General features: G+C 32.3%; 3 protein-coding genes across 3 annotated transcripts; all 3 read left to right on the top strand.

Annotated features, from left to right (window-relative positions):
- Positions 1-3959: 3959 nt before the first annotated feature.
- LOC135140156 (circadian clock-controlled protein daywake-like) lies at positions 3960-4954 on the top strand. Its single transcript, XM_064070579.1, has 4 exons — positions 3960-4061; positions 4113-4353; positions 4400-4533; positions 4587-4954. Exons 1-4 carry the CDS (start codon positions 4001-4003, stop codon positions 4883-4885), a joined length of 735 nt encoding a protein of 244 aa, XP_063926649.1. The 5' UTR covers positions 3960-4000; the 3' UTR covers positions 4886-4954.
- Positions 4955-11911: 6957 nt separating this feature from the next.
- On the top strand, positions 11912-12909 carry LOC135140130 (circadian clock-controlled protein daywake-like). Its single transcript, XM_064070543.1, has 4 exons — positions 11912-12014; positions 12066-12306; positions 12353-12486; positions 12538-12909. Exons 1-4 carry the CDS (start codon positions 11960-11962, stop codon positions 12834-12836), a joined length of 729 nt encoding a protein of 242 aa, XP_063926613.1. The 5' UTR covers positions 11912-11959; the 3' UTR covers positions 12837-12909.
- A 4569-nt stretch (positions 12910-17478) lies between these two features.
- On the top strand, positions 17479-18475 carry LOC135139906 (circadian clock-controlled protein daywake-like). Its single transcript, XM_064070270.1, has 4 exons — positions 17479-17551; positions 17598-17838; positions 17896-18029; positions 18081-18475. The coding sequence occupies exons 1-4, from the start codon at positions 17479-17481 to the stop codon at positions 18383-18385; spliced, it is 753 nt and encodes a 250-aa protein (XP_063926340.1). The 3' UTR covers positions 18386-18475.

Genomic DNA, 18475 nt, shown 5'->3' with positions numbered 1-18475 from the left:
GGCACATTACAAGAGAATATTCGACGAGCGTAACATAGTCGCGCTGGTAGCCACGCGGACGGTCGTACCAGAAGTGTCTAAAAATATGGCGTCTTCAAGTGGCGCTGTGTCGCTCTGCGCAATATAGCCATCTCGTGAAGGCGACTACACGAGCGAGCCTCGCACGGCCGACACTAGGTGTCGCTCCAACACAAAATATAAGCCCCGCCCACCCACCCCTTCGCAGTTGTGATGAATGTTTTATTCATCGTGAGCTGAAAGGCGGAGCTTGGTTTGCAAAATCCTCATTTCTCTAGAAGAAATTGCCATATGAATTATGTTTTTAAAAGGGTACAATTTTTTAGAAAAATATTGATATAAAAACATATTTCATTTGGTAATTTCTTGTAGAGAAATGAGGATTTTGCAATTAAACTCCGCCCTTCGGTCTGATTAGGAATGAAAAATTCATCACAATTGAAATCCGGGCGGGTGGGTGGGGCCTAATTTTTTATTTTTTAATATATATATTTTTCTTTCAAAAAATAGGAAAGTTAAACATGTTTTCAGTTTCCAGTTGTTGAAAGAAAACTCCATATATTAAAAAAAAAACAAAAATTAAGCCCGACCCACCCGCCCCGATCTTGCAAAATCCTGAATATGAGAATACGAATTAATTTAATACATTATCAATTTTTCAAGCTCAAACCCCTAATTCATCTGGGCCAAAAATTTTTTTTTTTGAATTATTGCATCCGCCACATCGTCGCCTAAGAACTTGTTTGATCTACAGACCAGAGCGCGCTCAAACCAATGTCGACTCTAAGCGTTCAGAAGCGATTTGATTTATAAGTCATGTTTCGTGATCTGATACACATCCTAACCGATTTCGACCATAATTTCTACGGGAGAGCATTGATTGATCGGACTTTACAACGAATAATCCTCGATATTGAGATTTTTCGACTTTTCGATTTCTAGCTTTTTCAACTTTCGAATTCTCAATTTTTCCAAATTTTAGTTTTGGAATTTTTCAGTTTATTTATTATTCAGTTCTTGGTTTTTATAATTCCTCAATCTTTCAATGATTCGATATTCAGTTTTTCTATTTTTCAGTTTTCCGATGTTTCAATTTTACGATTTTTTAATATTTTTTCAATTTTTGACTTTATGAACTCCCAATTTTTCGATTTTCCAATTAATCGATCTTTTTCAATTCTTCAATTTTTTAATTTTCTTAGGTTTCGATTTTTGGATTTCACTTTTTTGAATTTTGATTTCCCAATTTTTCAATTTTTTACTTTCTCAGTTTTTGGATATTTCACTTTTCGGATTTTTCAGTGTTTCTTTTATTTTTCAAATTTTTCAAATTTCAATTTTGGCGTTTCTCAGTTTATTATCAATTCAATTTTTCAATTTTCCGATGTTTCAATTCCCCGATTTTCCAATTTTTCTCTTCAATTTTACGATTTGTACATATTTCGATTTTTCAGTTTTCCAAATTTGATTTCATTTCTTCAATTCTTCAAGTTTTCAATTTTTTCGGTTTTCGATTTTTCAGTTTTTCAATTTTTTAAGGTTTTGATTTTTCGACTTCACTTCTTTGAGTTTTTGATTTCTCAATTTTTCGATTTTTCAATTTGTCGGTTTTTGTACATTTCAGCCTTGAGTTTTTCAGTTTTTCTATTCTTCAGTTTTTCTTTCATTTTTCGACTTTTCTAAATTTCAGTTTTGGGATTTTTCACATTATTTATTATTCAATTTTTCGATTTTACAATTTCCAAATTTTTCAATTTTAGGATGTTTTAGTTTTACGTTTTTTCAATTTTTCTCCTCTTCAATTTTACGATTTTAAAATATTTTTTTTCAATATTTGACTTTTATGAACTCCCAATTTTTCGATTTTTCAATTAATCGATGTTTTGATTTTCCCATTTATTGATTTTCGAAGGTTTCGATTTTCCAGGTCTTTCAATTTTTCGATTTTTCGACTTCATGACTTTTCGATTCCTCAATCTTTCGATTGTTCGGTTTCTCGGTTTTTCGATTTTTTACTTTTCGGATTTTCGGTTTTTCGATTTTTCAGCTTTGCGATGTTTCGATTTTTCAATTTTCAGTTTATAAATTCTAGGTTTTCAAATATTTTGAAACCGAAAATCGAAAAGTCGAAAGCGAGTAATCAAAACATCGAAACAACCAAAAATTGAAACAACTCGAGAAATCGAGAAATCGAAAAGTCGAAATATCGAAAAATTGGAAAATCTAAAAAAATTAAAGAACATAAAAACTGAAAAATTCCAAAACTAAAACATCAAAAAATTGAGAAATCTAAAAATTGGAAAATTGAAAAATCAAAAAATTTAAACATCCAGAAATTAAAAAATTCCGAACTGAAATCAGGAAAAATCGAAAAATCTAAATCTTGAAAAACTGAAACAACAAAAACAAACAAAATTAAAAATTACAACATATTAAAAAATTAAAAAATAAAAAATCGATAAATTGAAGAATTCCAAAACGGAAATTAAGAAAAATTGGGAAATTGGAAAACTGGAAAAGTGAAAAATCGAAAAAAGGGGGAAATTAAAAAATCAAAACATCCCAAAATTGAAAAAGCTCGGAAAATCGAAAAATAGAAAAATCGAGAAGTCGGAAAATAAAAATAACCCAAAATGAAACAGAAATATTATTAAATCAAATATTAAATATTGGAAATTGAACAATCGAAAAGTCGAGAAAAAGAATAATCTAAAATTTAAAAACTTGAAAAATTATATAGAAAAATCGAGAATTTGAAATATCAAAAATTCGAAAAAGCACAAAATCCAAAAATCGAAAGAAAAATTAATTCAAGTTAATAAAAACTGAAAAATTCCAAAACTGAAACATCAAAAAATTGGAAAATAGAAAAATCAAAAAACTCAAACATCCAGAAATTAAAAAATTCCAAACTGAAAACAGGAAAAATCGAAAAATCGTGAAATCAAAACATTGGAAAATTCGTGACGTCCAAAAATCGGGAAATCGAAAAGATGAAAATGAAAAATTGAAAATTAAAAATTACAGAAAATAAAAAAATCGATCAATTGAAGAATTCCAAAATTGAAATGAAGAAAAATTATAAAATTGAAAAACTGGAGAAGTGAAAAATCGAAAAGTCGAAATAATCGAAAAATTCGGGAAATCAAAAAATCGAAATACCCAAAAATAGAAAATCGAAAAATTAAATACTGAGAAGTCGAAAAATGGAAACATAAAAAAACTGAAAAATCTAACATTTAAAAACTAGGAAAATTAAAACAGAAATATTGAATTGAAAAATCGAAAAATCGAGAAATCGAAAATTTAAAATTTGAAAAATTAAAATATAGAAAAATTGGAGACTTGAAATCGAAAAACTGAAGAACTGAAAAATCGAAAAATTCAAAACAGTCGATTTTGCGTTTCTTTCTAAAGGCTGAATACAATGCCAAAGGAAATTTTCGCCTAGCGAAAACCGTTTAGGTAATAAAACAGCAATAATAATAAGTTAATAAAAATGTTTTAAAATTTTCCAGGCACAACTATGTTAAAAGTCGTAATTCTTTTTTATAAAACAAGTTTTTCTTGTTTGAAATATTAAAATGACAAATAAACGTCAAAATAATTTATGCAGTCGTTTAATCGTGAAAATATTTTGGTCCCTGCACCCCTCTCGTCATTTAAAATTTTTGAAATGGAGGCTGCCATGTCCTTCAAAAATGTCAATTATCAATTTGATAGAATAGCCTTAGTCAACCGAAAAACTTTGATCCAACTATTAAAAAAAAGATGAGAAATTGTTTGACCGGTCGATACATATTAAAATATTCAAAACACTAAAAACCCGACATAAAAAAACAACTCGTGGACAGTTTACATATCAATCTCCCCGCTAACATGTACGACTTCCGAAAAACTTGTTTATCGTGCCAGATTATAAATTGAACCTCTACTACCAAAACTTTAGTTGTTTTCCTTAAACCTTTGACACAGTGTTACAATGATAATGAGATATTACATTGTTTTCGCGTTTTTAGCAACCCTATCAAACTGCTCCATACGTAAATCACCCAAAAAAATTCCTTCTCTCATTAAACTAATTCGGATTTCAGCCCCAAATTTCAAGAGGTGCTTCCGCAAGGACCCAAATTTCAAGAAATGCTACTCCGAAGCGGCACAGTTTGGGACCACGCAACTTACGAAAGCTTACGAAGCCTTAGGTACACCAAACTTGGAACCTCTTCACATCCCTTTTTTAACAGTACGTGATAAAGGAGGAGTGTTTTCTGTGGACCAAATTTTCAAAAACTGCAACCTTTCGGGGCTTACAACTTTGAAATTCGATCAGATTGAGTACGTAGATTTTAAAATATTTCAGTCCAATGACACTCCATTGTAGGCTAGATCTTGAAAAGAAGAGTTTAATCGCAGATGGCGTCATCCCAAAGGTAGAATTCAAGTGTCAATATGAACTAAACGGTAAAGTACTTCTTTTGCCTATCAAAGGTGAAGGCGACAGCAACGTCACGTTGAGTGAGTACTTCCGGATTTTTGTTTATTCTAGCTTTAATATTTTTTTTTCGTAGTTAATTTCCACGCAAATTATCGGACTTCTTATGAGGAAGTTGTAAAAAATAATAAGACTTATTTTAAGACGGTTAAGTCGGAATTGGATTCGAGTGCAGAACGGTGGTACTTTCAGTTTGATAATCTTTTCAACGGAAATAAGGAGTTGGGTGACAATATTAATCTGGTGATGAACGACAACTGGAAGGAAATCGCGGACGAGTTGCAGCCTGAGTATAATGAAATCGTGAGACAAATTCTGGAGGGTATTTTTGAGAAAATTTGGTCGAAGACGTCTTTGGATGAGTTTCTCGATTAAGTTGGAACAGGAATTTATGTACAGTTTAGCACCGAAGTAGTTTTTAATAAAGATTGAACTAATGTTGCACTTCAGTCTCTTATTACTTACCTTGACTGACTATCGAGACACTAATTTGATGTTTTTTTCAACGTTCCATGACCTCTAGAATATGGTCCGATTTTATAAATTTTTGTTTCTTCAATATTTCAGTTTTCTTATTATACATTTTCGTTTTTCCATTTTTGATGTTTCAATTTTCCAGTTTTGCCATTTTCTGGATTCGAAAAGTTGCAAAATCGAAAAAAAAATTATAAAATCGGAACATGGAAAAACTGAAGAATAGAGAAAATAAAGAAAATAAAAAACTGAAACCAAAAATCGAATAATTAAAGAAACGAAAAACTGAAAAAATTTAAATTGAGGAGAAAACAATTATTGATCCTTGATTATTGATCTGTGGTCCTGGATTCTTGGTCCATAGTCCTTACTCATTGGCATCTAATTGTGGTCACCAATCTTTGATCCCCCCAGTTCTTAATCCTTGACCTTTGATATCTGATACATGATCATTAAACCTTTATCCTTGATCTTCAATTCCTCATCTTTGTATCTGATACCTGAATTTCGATCCTTGATCCTTGATCCTTAATCATTAACCTGGAATTCTAAATGCCAAATCCTGAATTTTATCCGAAATCCTAAACCCTAAATCTTAAATTTCTAATCCCAAATTCTAAATCCTGACACTTTGATTTTTATTCTTTATCTTTAATTCTTGATCCTGAGTTTTTGATCCTTAATTCTTGATACTAAACTTAATATTTGATATTTAATACCTGATCTTTGATTCCCCATGTTTCATTCTCAACATTATTTTATCCTTCATACCTGATTATTGATACTTGATTTTTAATTCTTGATTTTGATTTTTAATCAATAATTCTGACTTCTAAATGCTAAATACTGGTTTTTGGATCTAAATTTTCAATGCAAATCTTGAATACCAAAATCCGCATCCGAAATTCGAATATCTAATTCAATGAATTGTCCTGAATTATAAAACACCAAACATGAATTCTAAATAATGCTTCATGACCCCCGTAACTCGTTCCTAAATTTTGGATCTAATTTCTTGAATTCCTTGATTCTTGGTCCTTGACCCTTGATCTTTGATTCTTGTACCTTTATCCTTTATCCTTGATCCTTGATCCTTGATCATTTATGCTTGATCATTGATCCTTGATCCCTTATCCTTGATCCTTTATCCTTCATCCTTTATCCTTGATCCTTTATACTTTATCTTTTATCTTTAATTATTTATCCTTTGTCCTTTATCCTCGATCCTTGATCCTTGATATTTGATGCTTGATCCTTGATCATTTATCCTCGATCCTTGATCCTTGATCCTTCATCATTGATCATTTATGCTTGATCCTTTTATTCTTTATCCTTTTTCCCTGATCCTTGATCCTTCATCCTTTAACATTTAACATTTATGCTTTTTCTCGACTTTTGATCCTAATCCTTGCTCCTTGATTTTTAATTGTGACTTCTAAATGCTAAATCCTGATTCATGGCCCCCGTAACTCGTTCCTAAATTTTGGACCTAACATCTTAAATTCCTTGATTCTTCGTCCTTGATCCTCGATCCTTGATTCTTGATCCGTGTTCCTTTATCCTTGATTCTTGATCCGTGTTCCTTTATCCTTGATTCTTGATCCGTGTTCCTGTATCCTTGATTCCTGATCCGTGTTCCTTTTTATCCTTTATCCTTTTTATTCTTTATCCTTTTTATCCTTTATCCTTTTTATCCTTTATCCTTTTTATCCTTTATCCTTTTTATCCTTTATCCTTTTTATCCTTTATCCTTTATCCTTTATCCTTTATCCTTTTTATCCTTTATTCTTTTTATCCTTTATCCTTTTTATCCTTTATCCTTTTTATCCTTTATCCTTTTTATCCTTCATCCTTTTTATCCTTCATCCTTTTTATCCTTCATCCTTTTTATCCTTCATCCTTTTTATCCTTCATCCTTTTTATCCTTCATCCTTTTTATCCTTCATCCTTCTTATCCTTCATCATTCTTATCCTTCATCCTTTTTATCCTTCATCCTTCTTATCCTTCATCATTCTTATCCTTCATCCTTTTTATCCTTCATCCTTTTTATCCTTCATCCTTTTTATCCATCATCCTATTTATCCTTCATCCTTTTTATCCATCATCCTTTTTATCTTTCATTCTTTTTATCCTTCATCCTTTTTATCCTTCATCCTTGATCCTTGATCCTTGATCCTTGATCCTTGATCCTTGGTCCTTGGTCCTTGGTCCTTGGTCCTTTGTCCTTTGTCCTTTGTCCTTGATCCTTGATCCTTGATCCTTGATCCTTGATCCTTGATCCTTGATCCTTGATCCTTGATCCTGGATCCTTTGTCCTTTGTCCTTGATCCTTGATCCTTGATTCTTGAGCCTTGATCCTTGATTCTTGATTCTTGATCCTTGATTCTTGATCCTTGATCCTTGATCCTTGAGCCTTGATCTTTATTCTTTATCCTTTATTCTTTATCTCTCATTCTTTATCCTTGATCCTTGAAATTTGATGCTTGATCCTTGATCATTTATCCTCGATCCTTGATCCTTGATCGCTCATTCTTGATTATTGATGCTTGATCCTTGATTCGTGATCATTTATCTTTGATCGTTGATTCTCGATCCTTGATTCTTGATATTTGTTCCTTAATTTTCGATCCTGGATCATTGGACCTTAATCTTTCATCCTTGATCCTTTATCCTTTATCTTTTATCCACTATCCTTTATCCTTTACCTTTCACCCTTAGTCTTTTATCCATTATCCTTTATCCTTTATCCTTTGTCCTTGTCCTTTATCCTTTATCCTTTGTCTTTTGTCCTTTGTCCTTTATCCTTTATCCTTTATCCTTTATACTTGATCTTTGATTCTTGATCCTTCATCCTTGATCCTTCATCCTTGATTCTTGATCCTTGATCCTTGATACTTGATCCTTTATTCTTTATCCTTTATTCTTTATCTCTCATCCTTTATCCTTGACCCTTGATATTTGATGCGTGATCCTTGATCATTTATCCTCGATCCTTGATCCTTGATCGTTCATTCTTGATTAATTATGCTTGATCCTTGATTCGTGATCATTTATCTTTGATCGTTGAATCTCGATCCTTGATCCTTGATATTTGTTCCTTAATTTTCGATTCTGGATCATTGGACCTTGATCTTTGATCCTTTATCTTTTATCCAATATCCTTTACCCTTCATCCTTTATCTTGTATCCATTATCCTATATCGTTTATCCTTTGTCCTTGTCCTTTATCCATTATCCTTTATCCTTTGTCCTTTGTCCTTTGTCCTTTGTCCTTTGTCCTTTGTCCCTTATCCTTTATCCTTTATCGTTTATCCTTTATCCTTTATATTTTGTCATTTGTCCTTTATCCTTTATCCTTTATCCTCTCTCCTTTATCAGTTATCGTTAATCCTTTATCCTTTATCCTTGATCTCTGATCCTTGATCTCTGATCCTTGATCTCTGATCCTTGATCTCTGATCCTTGATCTCTGATCCTTGATCTCTGATCCTTGATCTCTGATCCTTGATCTCTGATCCTTGATTCCCGATCCTTGATTCCCGATCCTTGATCCTTGATATTTCTTCCTTAATCGCCGATTCTGAATCTTTCATCTTTGATCCTTTATCCTTGATCCATTATACTTTATCCTTTATCTTTCATTCTTCATCCTTCATCCTTCATCCTTCATCCTTCATCCTTCATCCTTCATCTTTTATTCTTCATCTTTGATCCTTGATTCTTTATCCTTGATTCATCGTTGATTCTCGATCCTTGATCCTTGATATTTGTTCCTCAATTTTCGATCCTTGATCATTGGACCTTGATCGTTGATTCCTGATCCTTTGTCCTTTACCCTTTATCCTTTATCCTTTGTCCTTGATACTTTATCCTTTATTCTTTATCCTTTATCTTTTATTCCTTATCCTTTATCTTTTATCCTTTATCGTTTATTCTTTGTCCTTTGTCCTTTATCCTTAATCCTTTATTCTTTATCCTTTATCCTTTATTTTTTATCCTTTATCATTTATCCTTTATCTTTTATCCGTTATCCTTTATCCTTTAACCTTTTTTCTTTATCCCTTATCCTTTATCGTTTACCCTTTATCCGTTATCCTTGACCCTTGAGTCTTGATCCTTGATACTTCATGCTTGATCCTTGATCATTTATCCTCGATCCTTGATCCTTGATCGTTCATCCTTGATTATTTATGCTTGATCCTTGATCCGTGATCATTTATCACTGATCGTTGATTCTCGATCCTTGATCCTTGATATTTGTTCCTTAATTTTCGATCCTGGATCATTGGACCTTGATCTTTGATCCTTGATCTTTGATCCTTTATCCTTTATCCTTGATCCTTGATCCTTGATCCGTGATCCTTGATCCTTGATCCTTGATATTTGATGTTTGATCCTTGATCATTTATCCTCGATCCTTCATCGTTGATTCTTCATCCTTGATCCGTAATCATTTATCATTGATCATTTATGCTTGGTCATTGAATCTTGATCCGTGATCATTTATCATTGATCATTGATTCTCGATTCTTGATCCTTTATCCTTTATCCTTTATCCTTTATCCTTTATCCTTTATCCTTTATCCTTTATCCTTTATCCTTTATCCTTTATCCTTTATCCTTTATCCTTTATCCTTTATCCTTTATCCTTTATCCTTTATCCTGAATCCTTTATCTTTTATCCTTTATGCGTTATCCTTGATACTTGTTCCTTGCTCCTTGATCATTTATCCTCGATCCTTGATCCTTGATCGTTCATCCTTGATCATTTATGCTTGATCCTTGATTCTCGACCCTTGATCCTTTATCCTTTATCCTTTATCCTTAATCACTTATCCTTTATGATTTATCCTTTATCTTTTATCCTTTATCCTTTTTCCTTTATCCCTTATCCTTTATCTTTTATCCTTTATCCGTTATTCTTGACCCTTGATCCTTGATACTTGATGCTTGATCCTTAATCATTTATCCTCGATCCTTGATCCTTAACCCTGGATCGTTGACCTTACATCTTAAATTCCTTGATTGTTGGTCGTGTGTCAGTCTGGATATTCAAGAAAAAACGAAAAATTGCAAAACGGAAAATTGAAAAATTTGAGCTAGAAAACTCGAAAAATTGCAAATCAATAAACTGAAGAACCAAACGAAATGAAAAATTGAAGGATTGAAAAAAATTAAGAAATTAAAAAATTGAATATAAAAGTTGCAATTTTAAAAAATGCAAATCTAAACACCCAAAAACCGTAAAATCGAAAAATTAAAGAAACGAAAAATTGAAAAAAATTGAAATTGGAAACATAAGAAATTATAAGTAGGGATATAGAAGAAAAAAGTGAACATTGTAAACATAAAGAAACTAAAAAACCGAAACGAAAAATTGCAAATTGAAAATTCGAGAAATTGCAGATCGTAAAAGTGAAAAATGTATACCAGAAAATTCGAAAAATTGTAAATCGATAAACCGAAGAGACAATTTCGTCCCAGTCCAATTCTATTTTATATCTTATCGTAGCGAGTAAAAACTACAGCCGTTCGACCTGTCACATCTTGATTTTTCTTAGCCCGTTCCGATATTTACTACTTTCTTCGGTTTATTCGTTGTTCTTACTGTTATTTGTGTTGAAGGCCCTTACCGTATATTCTCTCTCAAAAACAATCAGAATCTGTCAATTTAGCCTCAGCCACCATTGATCTAACTACTTAATGAACGCACGGTATAAATATTCATTAGGTACTAATTATATAAAATTATTTAATGTGTAAAAAATGTAAAACAACAAGCTAAAACTACAACTGCTACAGCGACTACAACAGGTTTTATCAATCCTCTTATATTATTCCAACTTTTTACGTTGTTTTCATTTAAGTTTCCTGTATACCTTGCATCGTCTCCATTGGCACAAACCTCTGCCTTGAGGCCATTTATGTATTATGTAAAGATTTCTTTGCAATCGTTACACACGTCATCATTTTTTGTATCCGATTCGTCTTTAGCTTCCTTTAAGCTTAATAAACCGTACTGACTTAACTACTAACCCTGTTTCTGTTTCAGATCTTGGAGACTTGAAAAATTGAAAAATCGAGAAAATGAAATATCAAAAAATCCAAAAATCGAAAAAGTGAAAAATCGAGGAAAATTGAAGAATCTAAAAACTGAAAAATTCCAAAACTAAAACATGAAAAAATTGAGAACTCTAAAAATTGGAAAATCAAAAAGGCCACAAATGAAAAATTGAAAAACTGAGGAGTCAAAATACTGAAAAACTGGGATATCGAAAAACTGAAGAACTGAAAAATCACAAAATCTAACAATTAAAAGCTGAAAAGTCGGGAAATCGAAAAAGCGGAAAATAAAAAAATCGAAACAACAAAAAATTCAGAAAAGTCGATTTTGCGTTTTTTTGTAAAGACTGAGTACAACGTCAAAGGAAATGTTCCCCTAACGAAAACCGTCTAGGTAATAAAACAGCAATAATAATAAGTTAATAAAAATGTTTTAAAATTTTCCATGCACAAGTGTTAAAAGTCGTAATTCTTTTTCTAAAACAAGTTTTTATTGTTTTGCAATATTAAACTTAATTAACGACTTTTTCAACAAACGACAAATAAACTTCAAAATAATTTATGCAGTCGCATATTCGTGAAAATATTTAAAATTTTGGATGGGGGGCTGCCGTGTCCTTCAATAATGTTAATTATCAGTTTGATAGAATAGCCTTAGTCAATCGAAAAGTTTCATCCAACTATTCAAAAAACGATTAGAAATTGTTTGACCGGTCGATATATATTAAAATATTCAAAACAACAAAAACCCGACATAAAAAAAAAACAAGTTTTGCACAGTTTACATATCAATCTCCCCCCAAACATTAACGACTTCCGAAAAACTTGTTTATCGTGCCAGATTATAAATTGAACCTCTACTACCAAAACTTTAGTTGTTTACCTTAAACCTTTGACACAGTACTTATTACAATGAGACGCTACATTGTCTTCGCGCTTTTAGCAACCCTATCAAACTGCTCCATACGTAAATCACCCAAAAACATTCCTTCTCTCATTAAACTAATTCGGATTTCAGCCCCAAATTTCAAGAGGTGCTTCCGCAAGGACCCGAATTTCAAGAAATGCTACTCCGAAGCGGCACAGTTTGGCACCGCGCAACTTACGAAAGCTTACGAAGCCTTAGGTATACCAAACTTGGAACCTCTCCACATCCCTTTTTTAACAGTACGTGATAAAGGAGGAGTTTTCTCTGTGGACCAAATTTTCAAAAACTGCAACCTTTCGGGGCTTACAACTTTGAAATTCGATCAGATTGAGTACGTAGATTCTAAAATCAACCAGTCCAATGACACTCCGTTGTAGGCTAGATCTCGAAAAGAAGAGTTTATTCGCAGATGGCGTCATTCCAAAGGTAGAATTCAAGTGTCAATATGAACTAAACGGTAAAGTACTTCTTTTGCCTATCAAAGGTGAAGGCGACAGCAACATTACTTTCAGTAAGTACTTCCGGATTTTTGTAATTCTGGTTTTAAGTTTTTTTTTCGTAGTCAATTTCCACGCAAATTATCGGTCTTTTTATGACGAAGTTGTAAGGAATGATAAGACTTATTTTAAGACGGTTAAGTCGGAATTGGATTCGAGTGCAGAACGGTGGTACTTTCACTTTGACAATCTTTTCAACGGGAATAAGGAGTTGGGTGACAATATTAATCTGGTGATGAACGACAATTGGAAGGAAATCGCGGACGAGTTGCAGCCTGAATATAATGAAATTGTGAGACAAATACTAGAGGGTATTTTTGAGAAAATTTGGACGAAGACGTCTTTGGAGGAGTTTTTCGATTAACTTGGTGCTAACAAGAATTTATGTACAATTTAGTACTGAAGTAGTTTTTAATAAAGATTGAGGTAATGTTACACTTCAGTCTTTTTTTACTTACTTTGACTGACTACTGAGACACTAATTTGATTTTTTTTCAACGTTCCAAGACCTCTGGAATATGGTTTGTCAACCAGTAATCTAAAGAATGATTTTTTAAAGGAAGATTTGTTCTTCTTCCATTTCCGTCTCTCTGCGTTATGAAATAAGATGCTCCTATACTTGTAGTGTATGAATCGGTGTTGAGTTTTCAACCTAGACATCCAGATTTTTAAGGAAAAAAAAATCAAAATTGTATAACTTATTTTAAGGTTATAAGTATAACAAACGTTTTAAGGTTATCGTAAGAATGGTACCTAATCGTTAATTAAAATTTATTCGTATTTTACAAATTTTTGTTTCTTCAATATTTTATTTTGAAGTTTTCTTTTTATACGTTTTCCTTTTTTCATTTTTAAAGTCGAAACAATTGAAAGATAGTAAAACTGAAAAATTAAATATCGAGAAACTGAAAAATCAAAAAAACTAAAATCGAATCATTGAACAATCGAGTCAATGAAAAAGTTTCAAAATCGAATAATTCAAAAATGGAATTATTTTAAAATCGTAAAATAGAAAAAGCGAAAAATTTTACAAATTGTAATTTTTCTTATTACCTATTTAAAATGAAAAGTACATAGAAAAATTGTAAATCTAAAATTGAAGAAAACAAAAAGATGGAAAAATCGAGAAACTGATGAAAAATTGAAAATCGAAAAATTGAAAAATTTCACGTTGAAAAAAGAAAAATTATAAAATCGGAACATTGAAAAACCGAAGAATTGAAAAAATAAAGAAAATGAAAAGCTGAAGAGAAAAATTGCAATTCGAAAAAATCCAAATCTAAACATTAAAACATCCAAAAGTTGGAAAATTAACAAACTGGAAGAAACAAAAAAAAAAACGAAAAACTGAAAAATTGGAAATCGAAAAATTAAAGAAACAAAAAATTCAAAAAAATTGGGATTTTAAAGACAACGTATTATAAAATTGAAGAAAAAAGGAAAAATTGTTAAAACGAAGAGACTAAATACCGAAACGAAAAATTCCAAATCGGATAATTGAAAAATTTGAACTCGAAAACTCAGAGTTGCGTATCGTAACACTGAAGAAACAAAAAAAAAAGAAATACTAAAAAATTGGAAATCGAATAATTAAAGAAACTAAAATTGATTGATTGATTTTTTAATATTGATTCCTGGATTCTTGGTCCATAGTCTTTACTAATTGGTCATTGGCTTCTAATTCTGGTCACAAATTTTTGATCCCCAATTCTTATTCCTTGATACTTAATATCTGGTACAAGATCATTAATCGTTTATCCTTGATCTTCAACTCCTCATCTTTGATATCTGATACCTGATCTTTGATCCTTGAACCTTAATCATTAACCTGGACTTCTAAATGTACAATCCTCAATTTAATCCGAAAATATAAACACCAAATCTTAAATTCCGAATCCCAAATTCTAAATCCTGACACTTTGATTTTTATTCTTGATCTTTAATTCTTGATCCCTATTTTTTTTATCCTTAATTCTTGATACTAAACTTAATCTTTCATATTTAACACCTGATCTTTGATTCCCCATGTTTCATCCCCAACTTTTTATCCACGATACCCGATTACTTTGATAAATAATTCAGACTTCTAAATGCCAAATACTGGTTTTTGGATCTGAATCCTGAATGCAAATCTTGAATTCCAAAACCCGTATCGAATATCTAATTCAATGAATTGTCCTGAATTTTAAAATACCAAACATGAATTCTAAATAATGATTCATGACCCCCCTTACTCGTTCCTAAATTTTGGACCTAATTTCTTAAATTCCTTGATTCTTGGTCCTTGACCCTTGATTTTTGATTCTTGTACTTGATCCTGAATCCTTGATCTTAGATCCTTGATCCCTTATCCCTTATCCTTGATCCTTTATCCTTGATTCTTGATCCCTTATCCCTTATCCTTGATCCTTTATCCTTTATCCTTTATCCTTTATCCTTTATCCTTTATCCTTTATCCTTTATCCTTTATCCTTTATCCTTTATCCTTTATCCTTTATCCTTTATCCTTTATCCTTTATCCTTTATCCTTTATCCTTTATCCTTTATCCTTTATCCTTTATCCTTTATCCTTTATCCTTTATCCTTTATCCTTTATCCTTTATCCTTTATCCTTTATCCTTTATCCTTTATCCTTTATCCTTTATCCTTTATCCTTGATCCTTGATCCTTGATTCTTGATCCCTTATCCTTGATCCTTTATCATTGATCCTTTATCCTTTATCCTTTATCCTCGATCCTTGATCCTTGATCCTTGATATTTGATGCTTGATTTTTGATCATTTATCCTCGATCCTTGATCCTTGATCTTTCATCCTTGATCATTTATGCTTGATCCTTTTATTCTTTATTCTTTATCCTTGATCCTTGATCTCGTGTACTTGATCCTTTATTCTTTAACCTTTATACTTTATCCTTTATCTTTTATCCCTGGTCCTTGATCCTTGATTTTTAATTCTGACTTCTAAATGCTAAATCCTGATTCATGACCCCCGTAACTCGTTCCTAAATTTTGGACCTAGCATCTTAAATTCCTTGATCCTTGGTCCTTCATCCTCGATCTTTGATACTTGGTCCTTGATCCTCGAACCTTGATACTTGATCCTTAATCCGTGTTCCTTTATCTTTTATCCTTAATCCTTCATCCTTCATCCTTCATCCTTCATCTTTCATCCTTCATCCTTCATCCTTCATCCTTCATCCTTCATCCTTTATCCTTTATCCTTTATCCTTTATCCTTGATCCTTGATCCTTGATCTTTGATCCTTGATCCTTGATCCTTGATCTTTGATTCTTAATCCTTGATCTTTTATCCTTTATTCTTTATCCTTTATCCTTGATCCTTGATATTTGATGCTTAATCCTTGAACATTTATCCTCGATCCTTGATCCTTGATCGTTCATCCTTGATGATTTATGCTTGATCCTTGATAAACGTTCCTTAATTTTCGATCCTGGATCATTGGACCTGGATCTTTGATCCTTGATCCTTTATCCTTTATCTTTTTTCCTTTATCTTTTATCCTTTATCTTTTATCCTTTATCTTTTATCCTTTATTTTTTATCCTTTATCTTTTATCCTTTATCTTTTATCCTTTATCTTTTATCCTTTATCTTTTATCCTTTATCTTTTATACATTATCCTTTATCCTTCATCCTTCATCCTTCATCCTTCATCCTTCATCCTTTATCCTTCATCCTTTATCCTTTATCCTTTATCCTTTATCCTTTATCCTTTATCCTTAATCCTTAATCCTTAATCCTTAATCCTTAATCCTTAATCCTTTATCCTTTATCCTTTATCCTTTATCCTTTATCCTTTATCCTTTATCCTTTATCCTTTATCCCTTATCCTTTATCCTTTATCCCTTATCCTTTATCCTTTATCCTTTATCCTCTATCCTTTATCCTTTATCCTTTATCCTTTATCCTTTATCCTTTATCCTTTATCCTTTATCCTTTATCCTTTATCCTTTATCCTTTATCCTTTATCCTTTATCCTTTATCCTTTATCCTTTATCCTTTATCCTTTATCCTTTATCCTTTATCCTTTATCCTTTATCCTTTATCCTTTATCCTTTATCCTTTATCCTTTATCCTTGATTCTTGATACTTGGTGCTTGATCCTTCATCATTTATCCTCGATCCTTGATTCTTAACCCTGGATCCTTGAGCTTACATCTTGAATTTCGGGATTCTTGATCGTGTAAGTCTGGATATTCAAGAAAAAGCGAAAAACTGACAAAAAAAAAATCCAAATCGAAAAAGTATAAAATGAAAACTAAAAAATCTAAAAACTGGAAATTAAGAACTTGAAAAACTGAAAAATCCAAAGATTAAAAATTGAGAAACTTAAAAATCGAAAAAACGAAATATTGTAAAATCGAGTTATGACAGTTAAAAAATCGAAATTTGAAAAACTGAATATCTACAAAATTATTAAATAGAAAAAACCTTGAAAAAAGAACGGAAAACTAATATAAAATCGAGAAAAATTATGAGATTTGATTTTGCGAATTTTATTTTTTATAATAACCCTTATGATATTTAACACTTTTCGATAACTTTAGAATGTTGTTATCCAATTTTGATTTTCTTTTTTTAAAAATTTGTATGTCTTGTTTGAAAACTCAACACGGATTCATACACCACAAGTATAGGAAGGACTTATTTTACAAGACAGACCGACGGAGACCTATTTTTTCGTACACTATGGGTCATGAAACGTCGAGAAAACATGAAAGTGGCAAGTCGTCCGATGGACTCGAACACTCCCTTAGCTTACGCTCGGGAAATAAAAATAACCATGACTTAGCAAATCTTTCCCAGCTTAATTTAAATCCAATGTACCCACGAAGGACAAAGTTTTCAATGAAACTGTGTTTTCAACTCATTAAAAATAAAAGAAAATACTTGAACTACGCATCCACAATCATCGACAAAACCAGTTTATCCGGAAGACACGTTATATAATGTACAACCTTGCACCAGTTTCCCATTTTGACACAATGTTCCGCTTCTGTACAACGCAATCTCTGGTCTTCGTCTTCGCGTGCATCGCCTTAAGCGAGCTCAAAATCCGTAAGTCCCCTTAAAGCCGCGAATTCCTCTAATTTTTGTGCTGCAGCCCCAAACTTCAAGCGCTGCTACCGAAAAGACCCCGACTTTAGAAAATGCATGTTCGCCGCCGTCCAGCTCGCCGCCCCCCAGCTGACCAAACCCTACAGAGCCATCGCCGTACCCAACCTGGAGCCCGTGGAGGTGTCCTCCTTGCAGGTGAAGGGCGGGGGCGGCGTGGTGGCGGTGAACCAAAATTTGAAAAATTGCAAGCTGTATGGACTGACGAAATCCGAGATCTACCAGGCTGAGTAAACTTATTATTATAATTTTTTTATTTTTGGAACGCGTTTTAAAATGCGTTGTAGTTTCGACCTAGAAAACAAAACCTGGGGTTTTGACTTCCTTATTCCCGAATTGGACTGCCGCTGTGACTACCAGCTGGACGGGAAAGTGCTTCTGTTGCCCATTAAGGGCGAAGGCAACTGCACTATTGTGTTTGGTGAGTCCCTATTTTTTTTTTATTCTATGAGAGTGAAGGTTTTGTTTGTAGACAAGATGCATGTCAAACTTAAAATTGACTTCGAAGAAGTCGTCAAGGACAGTCGGACCCATTTTAAAGTAAGTCATAGTCAGATAGAGAACGATGTGGGGCTGGTGACCATGCATTTCGACAATCTTTTTAACGGAGACAAGGCTCTGGGTGATAATATTAACAAAGTTCTTAACGAAAACTGGAAGGAGGTTTATGCTGAAGTGCAAGCAGATTATCAGGATCTTCTAACGGGGGTAATGATGCAGCTTTTGAACAGGTTTTTCGACAAGGTGTCGCTGGAAGAGCTGTTCGACGAAAACTAGTAAGCTGTTCGAGGTAGTAGTGGGTTTTAGAAAGTACAAATATATCACAGGGTTGAGAAGAGTCAATATTAATTCTTGAAGCTCTTCTTA

The sequence above is a fragment of the Zophobas morio genome, unplaced genomic scaffold, assembly GCF_036711695.1.
Source record: "Zophobas morio isolate AGI-343-1 ecotype UQ-CSIRO unplaced genomic scaffold, CSIRO_AGI_Zmor_V1 ptg000038l, whole genome shotgun sequence".
NCBI lineage: Eukaryota > Metazoa > Arthropoda > Insecta > Coleoptera > Tenebrionidae > Zophobas > Zophobas morio.
The sequence above is the reverse complement of the archived record's forward strand: the minus strand, read 5'-3'. Positions and strand labels throughout refer to the sequence as shown.